The following is a 22,585-nucleotide window of genomic DNA, read 5'->3' on the forward strand; positions in this document are numbered from 1 at the left end:
CAAACCCAGGGCGGCAAGGCAATCTCAGCTTCTTCTAACATATCTCTGCCCAGGAAGACAGATCGCCTCAACACATTCTTCCTATCAAAGGATGCACAGGTATATATGTAAGGATAAGCGAGTTTGGTGTGGAATAACTTGACTGGTCTACACAGGCCAATCCACAGAGTCCTGACCTCGACCTGACAGAACACCTTTGGGATACGTTGGAGACTGCGAGCCAGGCCTGCTCATCTAACATCTGTGTGTGACCTTACAAATATGCTTCTGGATCAAAAATTCCCATAGACCTCATGGAAAGCCTTCCCAAGAGTTGAAGCTGTTATAACTGCAAAGAGTGAACCGACTGTATGTGAAATCCTATGGATTACAAATGGGATGCCACTCAGGTTCATATGCATGTTAAGGCAGATGAGCTAATATTTTTGTCAATACATTAAATTAAAGGCGTGGGACATATTAAAGTGTTTCTGGATATTATCACTTACAGTCTAATTTTTCCACAGATCCTGGAGAAACATTGAAGGGACTTTCTCATCAGTCTGGTGTTTGGTGCAAAACTCAAACTTTATTACTTAAAGGTAGGTAACATCAGGTATTAGCAACCAAAGTTTCTTACCGAGTATGTGTTTGTAGAATGAGCGTGTGAAGTAGATGTTGACCAGCTGCCGGTGGTACAGAGCGAGACCCAGAATCTGACCTGCGAATCGAAAGTAGTTCAGATGGTCTGGGTTCACTGATGAGTTGCTGTTGGGTTGAAACGTTGTACCTGTGGATCATAGACACAATTTGTGATAAACAGGTGTGTGTGTGTGTACGGTAAGTACACTTTGTTTGTTTCAGCGTCTTAGAGAGACTCATCCTGAGACACTTGCGTCTGCTGGTGGAGCCCTGGCTGGACCCCCTGCAGTTTGCTTATCAACCCGTATCGTGTGGAGGATGCCATCATCTACCTGCTGGACCAGGCTTATTCTCACCTGGACATTGTTGGGAGCACTGGGAGGGTCATGTTCTTTGACTTCTCCAGTGCTTTTAACACAATCAGACCATCACTGCTGGGGAATAAGCTCACGGAAATGCAGGTGGACGCCCCACTGGTAGGTTGGATCACGGACTATTTAACAAGTCGACCACAGCATGTTCGGCTGAAGGGCTGCCACTCAGATAACATCCCGGGCAGCACGGGGGCGCCGCCTATCACCCTCCCTCTTCACCCTCTACACGTCTGACTTCAGGTACAAGTCACAGTCATGTCATCTGCAGAAACTCTCTGATGACTCAGCCATTGTGGGCTGTATCAGATGGACAAGAGGAGGAGTGCAGGAGTGTGGTGGACAGCTTTGTTGAGTGGTGTGAGCTTAACCATCTACAACTTAACATCACAAAGACAAAGGAACTGATCATGGACTTTAGGAAGCAGGCTCCTCCTCCTACCCCTGTCACTATCAGAGGGGCTGATGTGGAGATCGTGGAGGACTACCGGTACCTGCGGTAAACACTGTAAACTGGACTGGACCAAGAACACCAATGCTGTCTTTAAAAAAGGGCAGTCGGCTTTTCCTGCTGAGGCGGCTCAGGTCCTTCAATGTTTGTAGGAAAATGCTGACCATGTTTATCACTCTGTGGTGGAGAGCGCTGTGTTCTTTGCAGCTGTGTGCTGGGGCAGGGCGGTGAAGACAGCCGATGCCAACAGGCTGAACAAGCTGGTTAAACGGGCTGGGTGTCAGACTGGAGAACCTGGAGGAGGTGTCTGAGAGGAGAATGCTAAAAAAGCTTCTTTGTATCATGGACAACCCCTCCCACCACATGCACGCCTCCATGATGGACCATCGGAGCACACGCAGCAGAAGACTCATTGCCCCGAAATGCAGAACTGACCGCCACAGGAAATCCTTTGTGCCGGTGGCAATAAAACTGTACAACTCCTGAGGATTAATAACAAAGCTATTCTGTTCCCATTCAGACCGTGCAATATCACCAACAGTTGTTTCATGTATTTATTCATTTGCACAACACTATGTCACTTTTAGAATCACCTGCACTGATAGCTAAGCTATTTATTTTTCAGGATACAGTTATATTGTTACTTTGTTACAGTTATTTGATCTTATATTTTGCACTATCCTACTGTATATTACTGTATACTAGTATTCTTATTGTATATATTGTATATCTTATTCCTCTGCTCCTCTGTCTCTCTTGCTGCATTGAGCATGTGTATGACAAAAGAATTTCCCTCGGGATAAATAAAGTTCTTCTTATCTAATCTCATCTCTCTGGCATTTATTCTCTCCTCTCTCTCTCTAACACAGTGCTCTTGCACAGCATGACTTTCATGACTTAATGCATTTTGTAGATTAACTTGGGAAGCAGTCGTGCATTTTCCTCTTACAAATTTGTAAATTATGATTCTACAGAGGCAGTCGCCATTGAGCAAGTATTGGGGAGCCATGCTAGTTCCTAAGTGCGACTAAACTGTGCCTCATCTTGTCAAGCACGTCAGTACAAAATGATCTTAATAGCAAGCAGTGGTCACACAAACATGGCATGAGCTCATTCTGTGGATCACTCTGTACACCTGAACTCTTGTGATTTAAAGGAAAAATGCCACGTACCATCAGCTGACTGAGTGAACAGAGCGTAGTCTGGGTTGATGATCTCATTGGATAGAATGTCAAACCACTCCCGAACTACACCTTGGCCCTGAAACACACACACACACACACACACACAGACACACACACAGACACACACACGCACAGTACTCTGCGTCTTTAATACAAACTACAATACTACTGTTTATACTGTTAACAGCTGAACTGCAGACAACTCACCATACCCTCCTCGCCATGGAAACGAACAGCAATGCCTTGTTTGAGTTTTTCATTGGTGGACTTTGACACCATCTCACAGCTACTCCTAAATATGGAATCTGATGGTGATATGGGGAAATACAATTTATATTTTGTCGAACAAACGTTTTCATACAGATCTTCGGTTTTATGACGGTTGAATGTTATTTATTAGGGTCTTCTTGTCATTTCCCATTCAGCTGGTGCACATTTTGGACCAGTTTGTTCGACCAATGGTATTTTGAACCTTCAATGGCCCAACTGCTTTGGGCAGACCTGCTGTATGTTTCCACGTTTGTTTCTGTGTTACGACACTAGTAGACAGAGTTTATTAGATACTTTGTTACCTTTTATCATGTTACTTTAGGTTTTACACCATACAACACCTTCAACTTGCCAACAACCCTCACATGGCCACATTCACAATCTCATTCCGTATGCATAACCCTGCAAATGACATCAGCGACTGGACACGAGCAGCTTAAGTGTGTCTGTACCTCTGTGGATGAGCAGCACATCATTCTCATTGACTGGACGATGAACCATGTCAGAATCCGGCTGGCCGGCCAACAGATGCTCGTAGAACCACTCACACCGATCCTTAAAGGGCTGACGGGAAGACAAGACTTTATTTCACACTGCACAGCACTTTCTCAAACTAATTATCACTTGGCTGTGTTTTCAATTTTAAGGTTGGGGAATTTTTCAATCCGAGTTGATTCCTCAGGAAGTGTTTTGTGCTGAAACGCTCATCTGTAATTCAGAGCCAAGGCCATTTCCATAATATATGCCTTTATTCTCCAAGCACCGAGGAGTGAAAGATAGAGTGCACTGAGAGAGGAATAAGGAAGCCTGTAATTAAAACAAGGACCTACTCCCAGGTGAGCTATGATCCATGGACTTTCATGCTGCAGCTCAAATATAAATACTAAAGATAGGATAATTAATATAACTCAGAACAGCCATTAAAAATTAATGAAGCTGAATAAACTTTTCTTAAGACAAGTGTTCTCGCCGTGAAAGGAACACTTGATCATGAAATGACATGGGGTCACTCAAAGTCTCACAGGACTACAAGATAAATAAGGTTTAAATCCATCGGCCGGGCGGGACCTTTCTGTTGGCGTTTGTACATCCTGCCCTTGGTCTGAGTGTGTTCTCTCAAGGTTCTCCAGCTTCCTCCCACAGATCACAGAAGTCCACTTTAGGTTGAGTGGTAGTTCTAAATTGGCTGCAGGTTTGCGTACGAATAGCAGTCTGATACAAAAAAAGTCAGGTACAAAAAGTCAAATGTGAAGACGGACTCTTCAAAATAAGCAGCATGGTAAAATAAAGTTATTTGGCTAAAGAAAACAAAATTGTCAGTGTTTTTCTAAATAATATCACACTGATCCAACTTTGAAACGGCTTCTGTGCAGAAAGCAGTTTGCTTAGCACTGACTTTAACCACGAGTTATCTGTCATTCAACTTTTATTGTTTCATTTATATCAGAATAACAAGCAGGCTGGCTACAAAGATCATTTTCTTCTTCTTTTTCAAGCACCTTAAAGGATCTGTTGTCAACAAGTTTTGACAGTGTCTTCTAAGCCTAATGATGGTACGCTAATGAAGTCAGGAGACTCAGAGAGTAGGCCTGGCTCACAACCTCTGCTGTAACTAATCACAAAGCTGTTCTATGGGGTTGAGGTTAGGACTCTGTGCGACCAGTCAAGTTCTTACAAACAAACAAACCTGCTCATCCATGTCTTTATGGACTTTGCTTTGTACACTGGAGTGAGTGATTCAAAAGACCTCTATGAGAGAAAAACGTAGGGAACAGTTCGTCCTGCCCAGGATAGGGTTACCAGGGAGCCTTCCAGGAGCAGGGCATGGGGAGGGTGCCTGAGGACGGGCAACTGGTGGCCAGGCCTTAGCCCATGGGGCTTCGCTGGGCATAGCCTGAAAAAGGGCATGGGCCCATCCACCTGTAGGTCCACCACCCGCAGGGGGTGCAGTAGGGGTAGGCTGCAATGTGTGCAGCAGCCAAGGGTGGAGACCCTGGTGGACTGATCCCCAGAGTTGCCTTTGGTGAGAGGTGATGGGCAAGGGTGGGTATCTGTAGTATCCCCTCGGCTTGCTGCCTGTATGTTAGGGTTTTGCCCAGTGGACAAGTGGGTTTGTTCCCTGTGCCTTTGGGTCGGGGAACGGGTCCTGACTGTTGTCTGTGCTTATAGACCAAACAGTTCAGAGTACCCGGTCTTCTTGAACCCCCTCGTTAGGGTGCTTGAGGGTGCTGCACCTGGGGAATCCGTATCTTACTGGGAGACTTAAACGCTCATATTAGCAACAGAGAACTGAAGAGGGGGTGAGTGGGAGGAATGGTCTGCTAGATCTGAACCCGAGCGGTGTTCTCAAACGACAGTTTGTCTATAACAAACACCATGTTAGAACACAGGGGTGTCCATAAGTGCATGTGGCACCAGGACACCCAAGGTTGCAATCGAGGTTGTAATCGTATCAACAGATCTGCGGCTGTATGTTTGAGACACTCAGGTGCAGAGAGGGGCTGAGCTGTCAACTGATCGCCACCTTGTGGTGAGGTGGGTCAGTAGCGGGGGAGGGCGCTGGACAGACCTGGGACACCTAAACGTATAGTGAGGGTGTGCTGGGAACACATGGAAGAGGCCCACGAGCTCGTTCACAGAGCTTCGTTAGCATTCTGAGGGAGACTGGGGACACTGAGTCCAAACGGCCCATCCTCAGCACCTCCATTGCTGAAGCTGTTGCACTGAGCTGCAGCTGCAAGGTGGTTGGTGCCTGTGATGGTGGTAACCCCGAACCAGATGGTGGCTGAAGCAAAACCCGGGTGTGGGAAGAGTTCAGAGAGGCCATGGAAAAAGTTTTTTGAACTTCCTTAATGAGTTTGTGGCAAACCTTTAAGCGACTGAGGAGGTAAAGGTGGTGCTCTGACTGCAATGAGTGTAGTGTGGGTGGAGCGCTGCTGACTTCAACTGAGGATATTATCGGGCAGTAGAAGGAATACTTTGAGGATCTCCTTAATCCCACTGACACATTCCTGTAGAGGAAGCAGAGTCTGTGGATGAGAAGGATGACTCGTCTATCACAGGGGGCGAGGTCACTGAGGCAGTTAAACAACTTGTTGGTGGCAGAGCCCCTGTGGGAGGATTGCCCTGAATCCCTGAAGGCTCTGGATGTTGTAGGGCTGTCTTGTTTGTATGTTGTAGAGGCATGAATGCCTCTGCTGCTGCCCCTAATACCCAGCCTCAGATAAGCAGAAGAAGGTGGATGGATAACTTATAGATTAATTAATAAATGTGGGATCAAGAATGGGTGGTAGGGTCGTCAGTGGGGTGAGAATCACAAAATACTGGTGATAATGAACTAAAAAATGTCAGGAAGTGTTACCACCTGACCGAGAACTCCGGGGCTTTGCCATGGAGAAAATGAAAATCAGAGCTGATATAGAAGAAGAGATGCAGGGGCCCGTTCTTCGTACCTCGCTAAGTAGGTTAGCCGGATTAGATTGTTGACGATTTCGCGTGATCCTGGATCAGTCGGTTCCCCGAAGCTCATCCGGGACTTGCTGTCATAGCAACAGAGCCGTAAGCGTAAACCTGCTCGGGAGCAGGTTTACTTTATGTAAACAGGATTAGATCGCGGCCACGCAGGTATGTCCGCTTCATTTATACGAAAGCAACAGCGATAAATAAATAACATCAATGTAACTGAAGATAATGCAGCACTTGATCCTTTTATTGATGTCACACAGATACATACAGGTCATTTCCTAAAAAAGGGAAATGTACTATTAACATTCTATTACATGTATGTGATTATTACAGATGTAATTCATATTTCAGAGTAGTAATTGTAAATTACTTCGTGTAATCAAGATGAGAGACCACGGCTATAAAAGCGAAGGTGGATTTGGGAAGTCTGTCGCAGCCATGTCCTGTCCGTTTACGCGAGCAACCCATTGCGGAAGGTGCAAGATTGATAAGGAGAGTCCTCAGAATTCAGCGTATATTGCGGGACAGACAGGATCCTTTAGCTCAGCGCGACAGTGTGCTCATTGAGAGATATCGATTTTCCCGTGAGGGTATTATTTACTTAACCAACTTGTTGACGAGGGGGTGCAGGACCACCACCTGTCTTTTTTTGCTCTGCCCTTTTCTTGGTTGCTGTTATAAACAAACAAACAGATTATTTCAGGCTCTCTTTCCAAGAGACGAAAAGCAATATAAGTGATAAATATTACCATTCTGTAGAATATTCTTATATTTCACTTTTACTTGTTCCCATGTTCTAGTGGGTCCTGTTGTGGCTCTAATGTGAAAGAGGATATAATATAACAATATAATATAATGTAATATAATATTGGATAATATAGTGTAATATAATAAATCTACCCTACCGCCTACTGGTGTTGGCCAGAGGGGCCGATGGCGCAATATGGCAGCCTCGCTTCTGTCAGTCTGCCCCAGGGCAGCTGTGGCTACAACCGTAGCTGCCTCCACCAGTGTGTGAATGTGAGAGTGAATGAATAGTGGCATTGTAAAGCGCTTTGGGTGCCTTGAAAAGCGCTATATAAATCCAATATATTATTATTATTATTATTAAATTACTTACGAGTTTAATTTGTCAGCAACTTTCTGCCAGCCCTCTCTCCTTGCTTTTGCAGCCTTTGCAGTGTTCCCTTGCGTTCTGATTAAACTCTGAAACTCCTGAAATCCCTCACTCAGGAGTTCTTGCTCTGCTGCCGAAAAATACCGAGCCGAGCGCGCTCCTTCGACATTTTCGCCGACCAATCAGAGGGTTGCCGATCAATGTTTCTACTATCGATGCGTAGCCCCTTTTATGACACCCAGTGATGTCACATTACTGCGTCCAGCTGTACTAATCGTCAACAGCAGGTGTGTTCGGGGAACCGGATTAGCGAGCTCACGGTTAGCGCGATGATTTGATCTTGGATGTGTCATTTGATCTTGGATGTAGTAAGCGACGTACGAAGAACGGGCCCCAGGTCTGCAGGTTTGCACCGTGGGAAGTCGGATGAATGTTCCAAAGACAAATCTTTTGAATACTAGTACTGCTGTACTTATTCTTAGGGACACTATAGGACACACTATAGGAAGGAAGAGAAACTATTCAGCAGAAATAAAGGGCGGTTTTATTAGCTCATCAAAATTATTTAAGCTGTTTACAGACACTGAGCTGCACCACTGCCTCTGTAGGCAGAAGTGGGGCTAATGATGGCTGCCTTTATCTTTCCAGGCAGCTCTCTTTCTCTCTTGTACATAATAGGTAGTCATATATTTATTCGATTATGTCTTACCTGGCCTTTAATGATATGCATGAAGCGTGACATCAGCTCTGGACATTCAAGGAGAAAGTGGAAGTGGTTAAAGATGATCTTTGGATTTCTAAGGAGGAGGTCCAGACGGAAATATAAGGGGAAAAATGAGAGAACAAGGAAATGAGAGTGGAAATCAATTCAGAGAAAATACGTTTCTGGATCAATTCATACTTTCTAATGTTTATGTTAAAGAGCCATGTTGACTCACCTGATAACGAAACACTTGAGCACATCATCATTGTTGCAGACAAACTCAATGAAGCGGGGTGATGTCATTCTGGGTGTGGAAACAGAGAGAGGTCAGAAGGTACGAGAAACAGAAACCAGAGAAAAGACAGAGCAAACTGAAATGGGCAACAGCTCACTTCATGTCAATAACAGTCCACATTTCCTTGTTAATTAAGCATCTTTATAGATCTAATCCATAAATGTCCACTAATAGTGTGGGAGCAAATGGGATGAAGCATGGCTGCTTCCAGTGGAATCTGCCTCAGATCAGTCAGTCTGACCTGACATGAATGTGAAATATTTCATTTCGTTTTAAAAAGGAAGGTTTGGGGGAGCTATGTCTTCTGAATTCAATCTGGGAGCTGGTTTCACAGAGGAACCACAGCCTGATGGCTGAAGGGTTTCCTCACAATCTAAAGTTTTGACCTGTGTTTTGACTTACAGATAGATATTTGGTTCATAGTTTGCTATGGGTGCCTGCTTCAGTCCTTAAAGAATCAGTCAGTTTTTCCATGGAGTGTATTTCTTCTGATCTATACAGCCGTGATCTGTCCTCGGAGGATCACATTTATCCTCATTACGGCTTTGTTACTTACAATAGTAAAATTCTGAAGCGATGTATATCTTTAGGTTGGGTAAAAAACATCATTCTAGGTTTTGCAGGGATATCACAACCAAATATGTCCTTGAAAATTAAGAGAACTTTATCCCAGAATGATTGCAGATTTATATACAACCATTAATATGATTGGAATTTGGTATCCGTATGGTCTCCAGGGGTTTACTTTTTACATGTGAAGTAATAACGAAACTGATTAGATTGTTTCCTGATTAAAGTATCTTCATCTTTTAGAGCTGTTTGGAGATTTCCAGTCACTTCCCGACAGTTTCAAGCTCAGTTCTCTTTCCCATTTGAAAACATTTGATCATTACACATTAGCAGCATTAGCAGTAGTTGGATGTAGCAGTAGTATTGTAACAGAACTACCACAGTAATAACTAATGATGAATGATAAGAAGAAAACTGAACACTCTGGATTGTATAGCTGCAGGTCTATTTGATTAAAACTGATATTTAACAGTCTCTATGTCAGCAGATGGCCCCGCCCCTCCCTGAGCCTGGTTCTGCCGGAGGTTTCTTCCTGTTAAAAGGCAGTTTTTCCTTCCCACTGTTGCCAAAGTGCTTGCTCATAGGGGGTCATATGATTGTTGGGTTTTTCTCTGTATCTATGAAGCACCTTGAGGCGACTTATGTTGTGATTTGGCGCTATATAAATAAAATTGAATTTAATTGAATTGAAATGATGCCATCTGATGTTTACTACCATTGGATCTGACAGAGGGATGCAGAGCTCATACCCTTGGGGCATCTGACAGGAGCAACACATGTAGAAAGCCTGGATAACAGCACTGAGTCGACTGGCTGTCATGGAGATGACGTCCTCCCCGTCAGCATACGCCTCTGATTCGATGACAATCTGATGATCCAGCAAGGAGGGAAGCTTTGGCGTGGACCCATCATGTTCTGACTCACGCTGTTTCAGAAGCAGAGAGGCTATATCGCTGCTGGAGGAGGAAGATGGGTTCTTCCTATTCCTTTCCAGCTCTGTAGAGATGAGCACCAGCCACTCATCCAGGGAGTGCCATAGTAGCTCCAGAGGCTGCAGGGTGACAGACAAGGGACAAGAGGCTTGAGGAGGGAAACAGAGGATGTCTGCAAGTAGGGCTGGGCGATATGGCCTAAAATCCATATTGCGGTATAATTTGAAGCATGTGCGGTAACGATATATATCGTGATATATTCTTTTCCTCTGTATAACGTATTTTACACACTATAAGGTGCACTTAAAATCCTTTAATTTTCTCAAAAATCGACAGTTCGCCTTATGTATGAATTCTGGTTGTGCATACTGACCTCGAACCAATTTTATGTGGTACACGGCGCTCAGAAATCTGAGTGTTTTAGTACGACTTTGGTAAGCTATGAAGCCGCAGCACTTGATGGATTGTCAGAGCGTTAAGGCTACCGTAGTCAGGAGCCTCGCGGAGGAATCTGGGTCCTAAACTCTGTCTGTTTCAGGTCCCAAAGTCAACCGAACACTGCAGCATCACTGAGAGTTAAAAACTGTCTAAATTCTTTCATCTTTAATAAAACAATCAGCATTGCTGCTTTACCAGGTGTAACAATTAATAAATTATGTTTTCATGAATGCCTGGATGTTAAACTTAAATTTAACGGAGTTAGAAGTTAGCAGGAAGTTAGCTCGCTAGTTTCCACCTAAACATGATATAGCATGTTCTGACTGAGAGATTTCTGAAAAAATTCAAACGTACAGCTCTGCTATCACTTCCAACATAAATGAAGACAGAAAACTAAACAGCAGTGACGTTTGTAGGGTTACTGAAGTTGGGCTAGCTGGTATATAATGATGTGCTACTTGACTGCTAGCAACACAGCTATGTTAGCATAACTGTTAGGTTGATTTTGATAATAGCTGCCATTATTGTACTTAAATTTGTAAACCTTGCCTTAAACTGCATGTTTAGATATTATTCTGTTCCTCCCCTACACATCTAGGGTGTGGGGGAGGTAATTAGTTATAGTGTTTAACTGCAGGCACATCCTATGTAAAGGTTCTGTGTCCTTATTTAGTGAGGATGTTTACTTCTTGCCATTTAGGGGCTCGCCTGTGCTTGTATATGGTGAACTATTAAAGTTAAGCCATGTACAGGGTGAGGGGAGGACGTTCACTCCTTTCTGGTGTTCTGGCATACCTCATATACATCTTAAGTTCATGGGAAGGTTGCATCTTGTCTTGTGATATATGGAGTGTATTCCTTTGCAGACAGCATAGTGTAATATCGTTAGGCCTGGCTGAGCAGGTTTCACAGGGTCATATTTTGACCCACACACAACGACAGGCTATACTCTGTTCTGTCACAGTACGGCTGTGTGCAGGCAAAAGTAGGACCCAAACGCAAACTCACAGAGACAAAAGGTAAACTCAAAAAACACAGCTTTATTGCTGGCGTGGAGTGGGACACGAAAAACAATACAAAATAAACTAAACTGGGAAAACTAAAGCACAAGGAGCCACAGGGAAAAATCACACAGCTATGATGGAGACTACGACACTGACAAAGAGAAGCACAGGGCTTAAATACACAGAGGGATAACGAGGGAATGAGACACAGAAGGAGGGCACAGCTGGGAGAAATCAGGACTGGACGAGACAGAGACGCAAAACTAGAAACACTCACATGAGGCATGGACCTTCAAAGTAAAACAGGAAGTATCACACAGAGACGCGAACTAGACACAGTGGAGACAGCAACTAAGAAACCGAGACAAACCATAAGGCAGAGGTCTAAGAACCAAAATACACAGAGGGAAATACTCAGCTTTGAACACAAGAGACTAGACTAGAGGGAGTAACAAAAGACCAACCATGAGATCATAATGCACAATGCAGGGTGACAGAAAACAAGAAACTCAAACATGCAAAGACACACCATAAACAGAACAGAGGGGGCACAGAGAGACATGAAGGGCAGGGGAGACTTAACATGGGTTGAAACACAAGGGGGAACTAATAAGCAAATCAACATAGGAGGCCTAATGAGCTAAACATACTATAAACATCAAAATGAACTAAAACTCAAAACACTGGGTCCTAAGACCCAGGATCGTGACATGTTCACACAAATGCCTGTTTAAGATGTCACGTATTGATGAAACTACGCATACTCATGTAACCACAATAAAAGGAGCGCTATGGGAAGTCCGGCTGAGAGTTTGACAGGGTTCAAGTGAAAGGAACAGCGCTTAACCTCAGTTGGCCTCCCTCGCGCGAGAACACACAAAGAGCTCTGTCTTGTGTCTTGTTTTGCTGCTGCAATTGGTTGTCTAAATTGTTCCAGCAGGGTTTGTACTTAGATAAACCCAACAATAACCTTAGCACAGTGAAGTTGGAGGATGAATGCTAACTTTTTTCCACTCGATAAAAGTTAACATGAGGGTTCCCGATGGTTAGGGACAAATGCAATCGCATGGCAGGATGCTGTAAACGGACCAAACTTCAGTCAGGAGAACAACTGAGATATTCCATCCACAATACGAGGTTAGTCATTAATATACTGCAACAACATGGGAATACAGCAGCTGCCAGAGGATTCAGCATTAATGAATCAATGGTACGGAAGTGGAGGAAGCGCAGTTTTTAGCTTTCCCCATATTCCAAAAGTGCTTTGTCTCTTTGCTATTATGGCATCATTTGCAGATGACCTCGCTTGCAGCTGCTGCCATGCCTTTGACCAAAACAGGCGCAGCTTGATGACACCATCAACATGCGCTATCGCGGTAGAGCGGTATAGTCAAAATCTCTAAATTTCTATCGTTTCTACCGTATACCGTTTCTACCGCCCACCCCTACCTGCGGGTTCTATAAAGCTTAATTCAAGACTTCAGCTAGCTCAGACCAAATTAACAGAAAGCTGAAATGATCCAAATTACATTTATCCACCTGTGCATAATCCATGAACGTTATAACTCTACTACATGTTAAAGGAAAGAGACGGAGACTGAAACGACATTAAGATGACTCTGTAGATTTTACTCTAATTAGGTATAATCAGCTGGTTCAGTCCGACTGATGGCCTATAAAAAGTTGTCTCATTATCAGGTTGTCATACAAGAAGCATCTCATGATGGGTTAAACCAGCGAGATCTCTCAAGACCTTTGCAACCTTATTGTTACAGAACATACTGATGGCATCGGTTATAGTAGATTTTATAATAAACTATTGACGGTTCCAGTGAGCACTGCTGAGGCCATAATCTTTAAGTGGAACAAACGTCATTTCACAATAAACAGGCCATGACCAGGTACCCCCTGCAAGATTTCAGACAGAGGAGTGAAAAGAAGAGTGAGAAGAGTTGTCCAAGAGTCAATAACAACTTGTGGGGAGCTACAGAAAGACGGGAAATCAGCAGGTACAGTTGTTTCAAAGCACATTTAAGGTTTGCTGAACAACATTTAGACAAGCCTGTGACATACTGGGAGAATATAGTCTGGTCAGATGAGACCAAAATTGAACTCTCTGGATGACCCATGTTTGGAGGTCAAAAGGCACTGCATATCACCCCAAAACACCATAGCAACAGTGAGGTTTGGAGGTGGGAACATCATGGTGTGGGGCTGTTTGGCAGGATATGGCACCCTCATGCTTTATCTAACTGAAGGAAGAATAAATGGGGAAAATGTACCAAAATTTGCTGCCATTTACCAGGATGAAGAGATTCAATGAGGCTGGACCTTTCAGCAAGACAGTGATCCAAACGCACATCCAAGAAGACTTTCAGTTAGTTTCAGAGAAAGAAGACCCAGCAATCACCTGGCATTCTATTCTACTCTAGCACTAACTGCCAACTTTTACCTTTCAAAAGAACAAAACTTTCCAGTTGTACTTTCCTTTTGTTCTCTTCAACAAGAAATACAAAAGTCTTTGTACGCTACCAGATGTGTTACCTTAAAAACTTGGCTGCGTGGCGTCTTGTTTCCATTGTAGCCCATGTCATTGCCAGTGTTTGGTGATGAAGGCCCCAGGCGGAACACATGGCAGAAAATACGAACAATTCTCAGCAGACTCTTCATCTGCGCTTCATAACTGCTAGACAGGCTAAGAAAAAAAGACAGGAAATAAACACACCTTAGCACTGATTAACTATTGTAGTAGCTTGTAACAAATGCATGAACCTGGATAAGATGCAGTGTTTGTTGGTCTCCTTGTGCTGGGTCTTTTCTTGCTTTATATCTATACACCTTTAAATAACTCTGAGTTACTGAACAGCCTTTTTCATGACACTCAAAATTGAGCTCAGGTGCATCCTGTTTGGAACCACCTTGGACCTTGGACTAGAGCAAAAAATTCATCTTTCAACAGGAGAACAACCCTAAGACAGCCACGATAACAAAGGGTGGCATCGAGACCACTCCGTGTGTGCCCTCTGGGCCCCAGCCAGAGCTCAGACTTGAACCTGCCTGAAAATTCTAGAAGGATCTGAAAATGGCTGTGCACTGATGCTCCCCATACAAGCTGACAGAGTTTGAGAGGTTCTGAAAAGAATAATGGGAGAAGAAATTGCCCAAAAATAGGTGTGAAAATATCCAAAAAGGCTAGACATCCATCCATTTGCTTCCGCTTATCCTTTTCAGGGTCGCGGGGGTGCTGGAGCCTAACCCAGCTGTCATAAGGCAGGAGGAGGGGTACACCATGGACAGGTCGCAGGGCTAACACACAGACACAGACAATCATTTGCACTCACATTCACACCCCACTAACGGCATATCTTTGGACGGTGGGAGGAAGCTGGAGTACCCGGAGGGAACCCACGCAAGCACGGGGAGAACATGCAAACTCCACACAGAAAGACACCGAATTGAACTCTGGACCTTCTTGCTGTGCGGCAACAGTGCTAACCACCGTGCCACCGTGCTGCCCTTAACAGACAATTGCTTTTAATTATTGCTATGTTTATACTCAGTGGCTTAACTATCCTTGAGACATGTATGGGAGTTGATGTGAACACACTTGTGCTAATCTGACTATTTGAACCAAGTCTGGAAAATCTAGCCATAGATGAGAGCAAAAGGTTAAACCCATTTATAAAACCGTGTCTGTTCCCACTACATGAAAAGAATCCTTATAGACTATAGTGAATCAAATACTCCAGCAAGCATGAGTCAGGAAGGTGACCAAGATCCCAACAGTGATATCTTCTTCTGACCAAGTTAATGGCTGAGTATACATAAGTATACATTCTCTTAATGATAAACACATTTAAGTCCAAGAATTCTATCCCTACAGCAAGGTATATTCTGCTATAGAGGTCCTTCTCCACAACACAGAGAGTGAAACTGGTCACTTAAAGAAAGAAGGAACACACGTCAAATACAGCAAGCTTCTTAAAAGGTTTTTCTTTCAGCATGATAATGACCGAAGGTTCAGGGCAGCGCTTGCATCAACCACTAAGCCAGCATTAGCACAACTCTCAGCTGCTGTGTTCTTCTCAGTTTGTCTTTTTACTTTGGACATTTTTCCCAGTGGAAAACAGTTGTCACACTTATTAAAGGCCTGAACGCGTACGTGTGTACCAGCAAAGTGGGGATTAGTAAGTGAGATTAAGAGAAGTTGAGCAGGACCAAGTAGCCGACATGCCTTACCCCACTGTCAGAAAACACAAGTTCCCGCTGGTACCTTTCAACCTCGCACACTAACTCAGGATCCTTCCCTACCAGGGAGGTGACATTCCATGTCCCAATCGATTTGGGGGATCGGTTTGCAAGGGCTGCCGCCCGACACACATTGCACCCAACCTGTATGGCGCCTCCTGCGGGTGGTGGGCCTACAGGAGGATGGGCCCATGTCTCTGTCTGTTACCAGTTTCAGTTAGAAGCATAGATTCCAGTTTATTAATAATAATGTTGTAGTTAATAATAAATTCATTTTTTCTAAGACCTAACATGAGGAAGTTTAAGTTTTAAATTACAGCGACACATTGACACACTGTGTTTAATGGGATAAACTGTCCAGATTTTGGTGAAACATACTCAAATATATGTAATTTTACCTGAGAAGCTTGTGTCCATTGGTGGTAGCCACTTCTGCAAGACTGGTCAAGATCCTGTGGTAATGACTATCACTCTGCTGAGAGACATGTTCCAGAACCTGTCTGAGCTACACAAACACAAACACTCGTAACTAATCTAAAGTATAAAATAGATTTCTGTGTGACATCAGATACAAATTCTGATACCATGTTCTCTTTAATGTCATTATTCTGCGTCATCTGGATGAGGGTCAAGAACAGCCTGCTATGGTGCTGGATGAGAATCTCACAGGTTTCTCCATATCCTCCCTGAGGGCGGCAGAAAAAACTCAAAGCAGAGTAACACAAACCAAACGACGACAAAATAGGAAGAGAAAAAAAATACTCAAAAATGAAACACTCACCTGCACACAGACATCCAGTGGAGTGATTCCATTGTTGTCAGCGATGTACTTGGCACCTCGAGAGAGAAGGATCTGGGCTGTGTCTCTCTGGCCGTGGCTAAAGAATAATGCAGGATGAGTTTCAATACAGCTGGATTCAAACGCAAAGCTAATCTGCTGGTGCATTTGTAATCCCGAAGACTCAAGATGAAGTGTAAAAGAGCTACGAGCACACTCAGTATCACTACTATTATTGTTATTATGACTGATGACATTACCTGCAAGCAAAGTAAAGAGGCGTTGCTCCAGAGACGTTTGGTCGGTTAATGTCAGCTCCACTTTCCAGAAGACAAAGCACCGTCTGAACAGATGTGATACATGCTCATATCACATACTGGAAATATTTATTATTAGAACGAGAAAACAGGAGCTCAGCAATCAGTAACACAACAGAACTGGTTTGCAGTGCACTGGGGATTTACGTTGCCAAATGGTTTCTAGATACTTCCTTTATGGCTGCAGATGTAATTTTCAGTCTGATGGAAGATTTCAGGTTTGAATTTCAATGAGAAAAAATGTTTATCAAATAAATGTCTAGGTATTTAGTATTCTACGCTATTGCGTGTTGAGCAACAGGTCAGACGTGTCTGCCATGGAATGAATAAGATGAGACCAGATGAGAAATCGATAGATTAGCTTTTGAATATGGCTTGTAAAATATTTACAGTTGTGTGATCTCCTACCTGGGTCCACCTGAGTTGTCCATAACAGAATACTCTGACCACACGTATGGACCCAGCAGATCGCGCAGACACTTCTCCCAACATGTTACTCCAGAAACACGAGGAGTCACTCTCCATGTTAACCCAATAGTTTCACAAATCAGAGAAATGGGCGATGAACGATGCGCTGACACTCGCTAGATTAGTTCTGCCGGTCCTGGCTAGTGCTCCCCCCCGCCCACAGCATCCGTTCCACAGACTCCCGGTTCTGACGGTGAACCCGCCCAGCTGGGTTGCTGCGGAAGTTTTCCCAGGAACCACAAGTAAACGAGCAGTCTGTGGTCTACTGGAGTGATAAGGCACTGTGAGGACTTTAAGGTAAGATGGGGCCTGATTATTCAAGATCTTGTTGAACCAAAGACAATATACTGAACAAATGAACGAAGATGCAGACAATCATGCACACACCTGGAGCAAGTAATGTGATTACTAAGAGGCTGCTAAAGCTGACATGTGCTGTTTTGATCCCTGTGCACTAACAAGCAGTTTATATATCGTTAGCTTCATAGCATAAGTGCCTAAGTCATTGACTTAGTCAAATGACTTAGGCAATTATGCTATGAAGCTAACGATATGTAATTAAAAAGGTTGCTTCTAATTTGCTTACTGTTTTGTGTCCGTTTTGACAGGCTACATGTAGCGCTGTCTGGCCCATGGCGTCTTCAACATCCACATTGGACACATGCTGGACCAGATCATGCAGGAGCTCTGTTCGCCCATTTACTGCTAACCAGTGGATCTACATTAGAGGTTACAGTGTCACTATCTCAACTACAGGAGTTCATTAAACATCAATCATTTATGATTTACCAAGAGGATTCAAGTCAACTCACAGCAGTCAGGCCTTCATTGTTACAGATATTGACGTCAGCATTATATTCCAACAGTTTCCCCATACACTTCTTCTGTCTGAGGGAACAGTACAGGAAATGGTTTAGTGTCACTGGGCCTCATTTACTAATATTTACAAGGAAATGTTCTTACCCCGTGCAAAAAATTTATTTGCACATTAACATGCATATGTTAATAAATCAGAATCTTTTGGGGCCAAGAGCCTTGTACAATCTGCACATTAGGGGTGGCTGTAGCTCAGGAGATCTAGCAGGTCATCTAATAATTGGAGGGTTGGTGGTTCAATCCCTGCTCCAGTCTACATGCAATGTATCCTTGGGCAAGATACTAACCCCGAGTTGCTCTCAGATGCATCCATTGGAGTAGGAATAGATTAGAAAGCACTTGCATAGAAAAAAAAGTATTGACATGAATGGATGGAATAGGCAAGTTGTATAAAGTGTTCTGATAGAGTAGAAAAGCACTATATAAGAACATGTCCCTCCATTTCTTTATATAAGGAAACACATTTTGCTCCAGGCGAAGCAGAAAAAGTTGTAAGAGTGAACCCTGCACCTCTAAGGCTTCATTTAGATTTCTGCCAGTAATCTACATTGTAACATTGTAACAGGAAACCCTACATCATGAGCTTCGACGTAACCCGAACTGCAACACCTGAGAAATGTGACTACATGTCGGGTTGACGTGGCCCCAACTGTTGTGATCGACCATCTTCCTCCTGTGCACTTCTGGCTTCTTTTATTCTGCAGGTTTGTCAGTGAGAGAATAATCAAGCTACGGTTAAACAAGGTTAGCCTGCACTGTTCCATGTAGTGTTTTGGTTTCTTTACATTCATTTTTTGTTTTATTATAATGTTGAATCTTTTGTGGCTTGTTTTATAAAAGTGTAATTAGACTAAAAGGTAAAAATAAAAATTTATATTGTTACAAATGTTAACAACAATAATAGCAATGTTAGTAACAATATTAGTAGTAGTAGGATTTATTTTAAAGACTTGCGTTTAAATTGAGAAGGCAGCCAGGTTAACATTTGCTCACATGGATGATCAGAGGGACTGTTTCTAAAGCACAAATAGATTCTGGTATGAAATATTGATAAATCGCTGATTTATGCTTGAAACGCTTTAATACATGACTTGACCACAGATTTGTGGTTGTCATTGGTCTTTCATCAGCCTTTCTGTTTTACAGATTTAAACCCCATGACTCAGATTTTGCCATCTTAAGGTCCATCGACTAGAAGTAAATATGCATAAAGATAAAGGCTTATGAAAAAGAAAAAGAAAGTGATTCATCCAGTTTCTTCAGTTCCACTCAGCATTTCATAAACAGTCCTTACAGCACCAATCCCAAAAAGTTGATTCAGACTGAAGACGTCACTTGACAACACCTGAACTTTGTAAAACACAAAAAGAAACGTCATGATTTATTTTAACATTAGGTAGTCAGCTTATCTATAATAGAAAACAGTAGGTTGATGGTTGGTAGCACTGAGAAGATTGCAATTCGAAATCTCTCATGAAGCTCCACCTAAACGAACAGCATGATGAGAAACAAAGTGTCCTGTAACACATGAGCTAAAAGTCCAGTATTGAGACACCCTGACATGAACAAAGGTGTATTGTAGTAAATATAACAAGACAACATATCAGAAATGAACATATAAACAGATTAAATACAGCAACACACCCATTCCTGGCAGCAAGATGCAGAGGGGTGCAGCCTGAGATGTCCTGATAGTTTGGATTGGCTCCTCTCTTTAGCAGCAGCACCAGACACTCCAATGAGCCACAGCTGTACACAGAAAACAGCGTATTTAGTGCAGAACAACAGACTAGGCAACTCTCTGCATGTACACTGAATGAGAGACTGTTTGTCATCTGTTTGACAAACTTGTGATTGTGGTACGTTACTTTTTTAGATCTTTTTCACTCTGTCAGAACGACTCATGATTTAAGAAGCGGGACAAAGTTGTTTGGACTTTATAAATTATAAATTAAGAGGGGAAAATACTTTTTCACTGCACTGTATTTCACTGAGCAAGCACCATTACTAGGAAATGTGCAGACGTAAAGTGGGAACTACTTATGGCCTTGGTGTTACTTTTTGATTCCACTAAATGCTTACCAGAGACTGAACCAGTGACAGCAAGCTGGACAGGTTTCTGCTAGCATCACATTAACAGGACTTACAGCACAACTTATTCCACAGTTTAGAGTTTATTTTGAAACAGAAATCGTTTAAAAAGGACTACTTTAAAGAACTCTTTGAAAATATTCAGCAAAGTAAGTAACTACGAATTGAATGTCACAGTTACATTTGTGATTACAGCTGTAAAGTCTCTCTTACTTGGCTGCGATGTGTAGCAGACTCCTCTTCACTCGTCCAAAAGCATAATTCACATCAAACTTGGAGTTGAGCAGCAACTCTGACACTGATCTGAGGGAGGAGTGAACATGTAAAAACATGTCAATCCTTCTGCAGCCGTAGATTAGATGTGCAGTGGCAAGTATACTACTGCCTAAAGTAAGCAGACATACCATAATATACGTTTCCATCTAATGCACAGTGAGCCAAAACGAGCACATAAATAAAAGTGAATGAATTAGTGATGAGTACAGTCTGCTCCACGTGTACCTGTGCTGGTCTGCCATGACCATTGGCATGAGTGTGTACACCGCTGTCTCATTGTCTGTGGTGAAAATAATGCAGAAAATATCAGTGAAAGCTAACACCTGACAAAGACATTACAATTTATTAGCAACGATTCATCAAGGAATTTGAATGACTTGATTACAAAAATCAATTGTTTCCTACTGGAAAATGGGTAAAAGGAACTTTATTTGATGTCTTAGTTTAATTGCATGTATACCTTTTTATGTGACATTACTGTACTGAGACCGTTTATTTGTTTTCTCATTTAGTACAACATTTACTTGAAAAGCTTTCGTTTTAATATGACGTGTAACATACCAGGGGAACACCACTGGAGGGATAAAACAATCCTTCCAAAAACATTCACTTGTGTCTAACACAGTCCAACATGTCCCAGAGGAGTTGAGCTGGGCTGGAATTAGGTGACTGAAACCATTAGCACATGACCGACATCGTTTTCATCCTCGTGGAACCGTTTAGCCTCGACAGGCTCGGCGTCAGCTGTCATTGCTCACGTTAAAGCTAGGAAAGGTGAGTGATATTCCATCATGAACAACAAAAAAGGTTTACTTAAATAAAGTTCAGAGCGAGGTCATCAGCAAATTGTTGTTTATTTCCCCTCAAAATCATTTGTTTCACTACATGTATTTTACCTAGTCGCCTGCCAAACCAATCATGAACAGCACAGCTCTGAGTGGCACAAAGCACCTGTTACCTTGGAGAGACAGTAGTTGATGCCTGCATTCACCCTCTCACTCACGTGAGAAACAGCTGTTCATCTGGGGTTTTGTTTATTTTATTTTTTTCATTTCAGTTTTACTTATATGGCGCCAAACCACAACAACTCTCAATTCGAGGCACTTTATGCCCCGAGTATTTTTTTTCCAGGTGCCTCTTTTCAGTCCTGATGTAATTACCTCTGTCCTTTGCATGTCATTAACCTGACTGTACTTTACCTGATGCTTCTACTTTGTGTTTGGTCCCATTTGCTGTTTGTGGGCGCTCTGTCCTCTCCTTCCCTTGGCTCTCAAAAGGCCACAGCAGCTGGCTGCCCTCCCTACACCTGCGTTTGCTGGAAGTCTCCTCCTGTTTCATCTGATTGCTGCGGATTCAGTGTAAAATCTTGGCCACACGACATAAAGCGCGTTGAGAGAACTGTTGTTTTGAAATTGCGCGTTATAAATAAAACTGAAATAAAAACCTGAATTTTGTGTCATTTTGAATCTTTACAAAGGGAAACTACGTTTTCCAAGCAGCATTGGTGCCTGCACCGATCAACACACACACGTAATAACTGATGGGGAGATCACTTTTGTCCATTATCTAATAAATGAATGCTCGGTCATACTGCATCGCTACCTTCCGGGAGTTCCACGGTCCTGGCCCGGCGAAGAGACCGGGTCAATCGACTGAGCTGTACGTTGAGCTGCTCCATCGCCCGTTCCATCATAGATGGACGGTCCACGGGGTTAAAACTCGGGGGAAAGCCTTGGTCGTGTGGTCGGTATCTTTCTAATGCGGTTGTGTTGTTATCTGGTGTCTTCCATTGGCCAGACTGTACACAATGATTTATGAAGCTGTTATTGCCATATTCCACACTTCCTGTTGTGATGACGGTCAAACGCAATGCACTATGGGTGCATTTTGCTGTGAACCGGAAGTATCTGCGTGGCGACCATAATCAAGGAGAAGGGTCTGGCTGCAGCCACTGGCTGGCTGTGTCCCAATTCAGGGTCTGCACGCTTGAAGTACGCGCACTACGCGTACTACGTACGGTGCGTACTATAAGTACGAGAAGTGCGGAAGTGAGAGGCTTGTGAAATGGGACGGTATACGCTTCGTCGCGCTGTTCAGGTTGCCTAGCAAC

At 43.2% G+C, this 22,585-nt stretch overlaps 1 protein-coding gene across 2 annotated transcripts in view; it reads right to left on the reverse strand.

Annotated features, from left to right (window-relative positions):
- hace1 (HECT domain and ankyrin repeat containing E3 ubiquitin protein ligase 1) overlaps nucleotides 1-22,356 on the reverse strand; it is a 28,980-nt gene extending 6,624 nt beyond the window's left edge. Inside the window, exons 1-18 of one of the 2 annotated variants that reach the window (XM_080896889.1) lie at nucleotides 22,078-22,356; nucleotides 20,701-20,755; nucleotides 20,413-20,502; nucleotides 19,753-19,857; nucleotides 18,045-18,120; nucleotides 17,819-17,950; nucleotides 16,708-16,790; nucleotides 16,451-16,547; nucleotides 16,254-16,355; nucleotides 16,068-16,144; nucleotides 13,966-14,116; nucleotides 9,797-10,098; nucleotides 8,418-8,486; nucleotides 8,189-8,276; nucleotides 3,350-3,461; nucleotides 2,835-2,932; nucleotides 2,616-2,703; nucleotides 620-769 (exon numbers count right to left, since the gene is read on the reverse strand). In XM_080896889.1, the coding sequence (XP_080753015.1) occupies nucleotides 620-769; nucleotides 2,616-2,703; nucleotides 2,835-2,932; nucleotides 3,350-3,461; nucleotides 8,189-8,276; nucleotides 8,418-8,486; nucleotides 9,797-10,098; nucleotides 13,966-14,116; nucleotides 16,068-16,144; nucleotides 16,254-16,355; nucleotides 16,451-16,547; nucleotides 16,708-16,790; nucleotides 17,819-17,950; nucleotides 18,045-18,120; nucleotides 19,753-19,857; nucleotides 20,413-20,502; nucleotides 20,701-20,755; nucleotides 22,078-22,168 (1,966 nt within the window). In that variant the 5' untranslated portion in view covers nucleotides 22,169-22,356. Of the gene's footprint in view, nucleotides 1-619; nucleotides 770-2,615; nucleotides 2,704-2,834; nucleotides 2,933-3,349; nucleotides 3,462-8,188; nucleotides 8,277-8,417; nucleotides 8,487-9,796; nucleotides 10,099-13,965; nucleotides 14,117-16,067; nucleotides 16,175-16,253; nucleotides 16,356-16,450; nucleotides 16,548-16,707; nucleotides 16,791-17,818; nucleotides 17,951-18,044; nucleotides 18,121-19,752; nucleotides 19,858-20,412; nucleotides 20,503-20,700; nucleotides 20,756-22,077 lie in introns of both variants that reach the window. The other variant, XM_080896888.1, reaches the window with a different exon arrangement.
- Nucleotides 22,357-22,585: the final 229 nt, after the last annotated feature.

This window comes from Rhamphochromis sp. 'chilingali' (assembly GCF_963969265.1).
Source record: "Rhamphochromis sp. 'chilingali' genome assembly, chromosome: 11".
NCBI lineage: Eukaryota > Metazoa > Chordata > Actinopteri > Cichliformes > Cichlidae > Rhamphochromis > Rhamphochromis sp. 'chilingali'.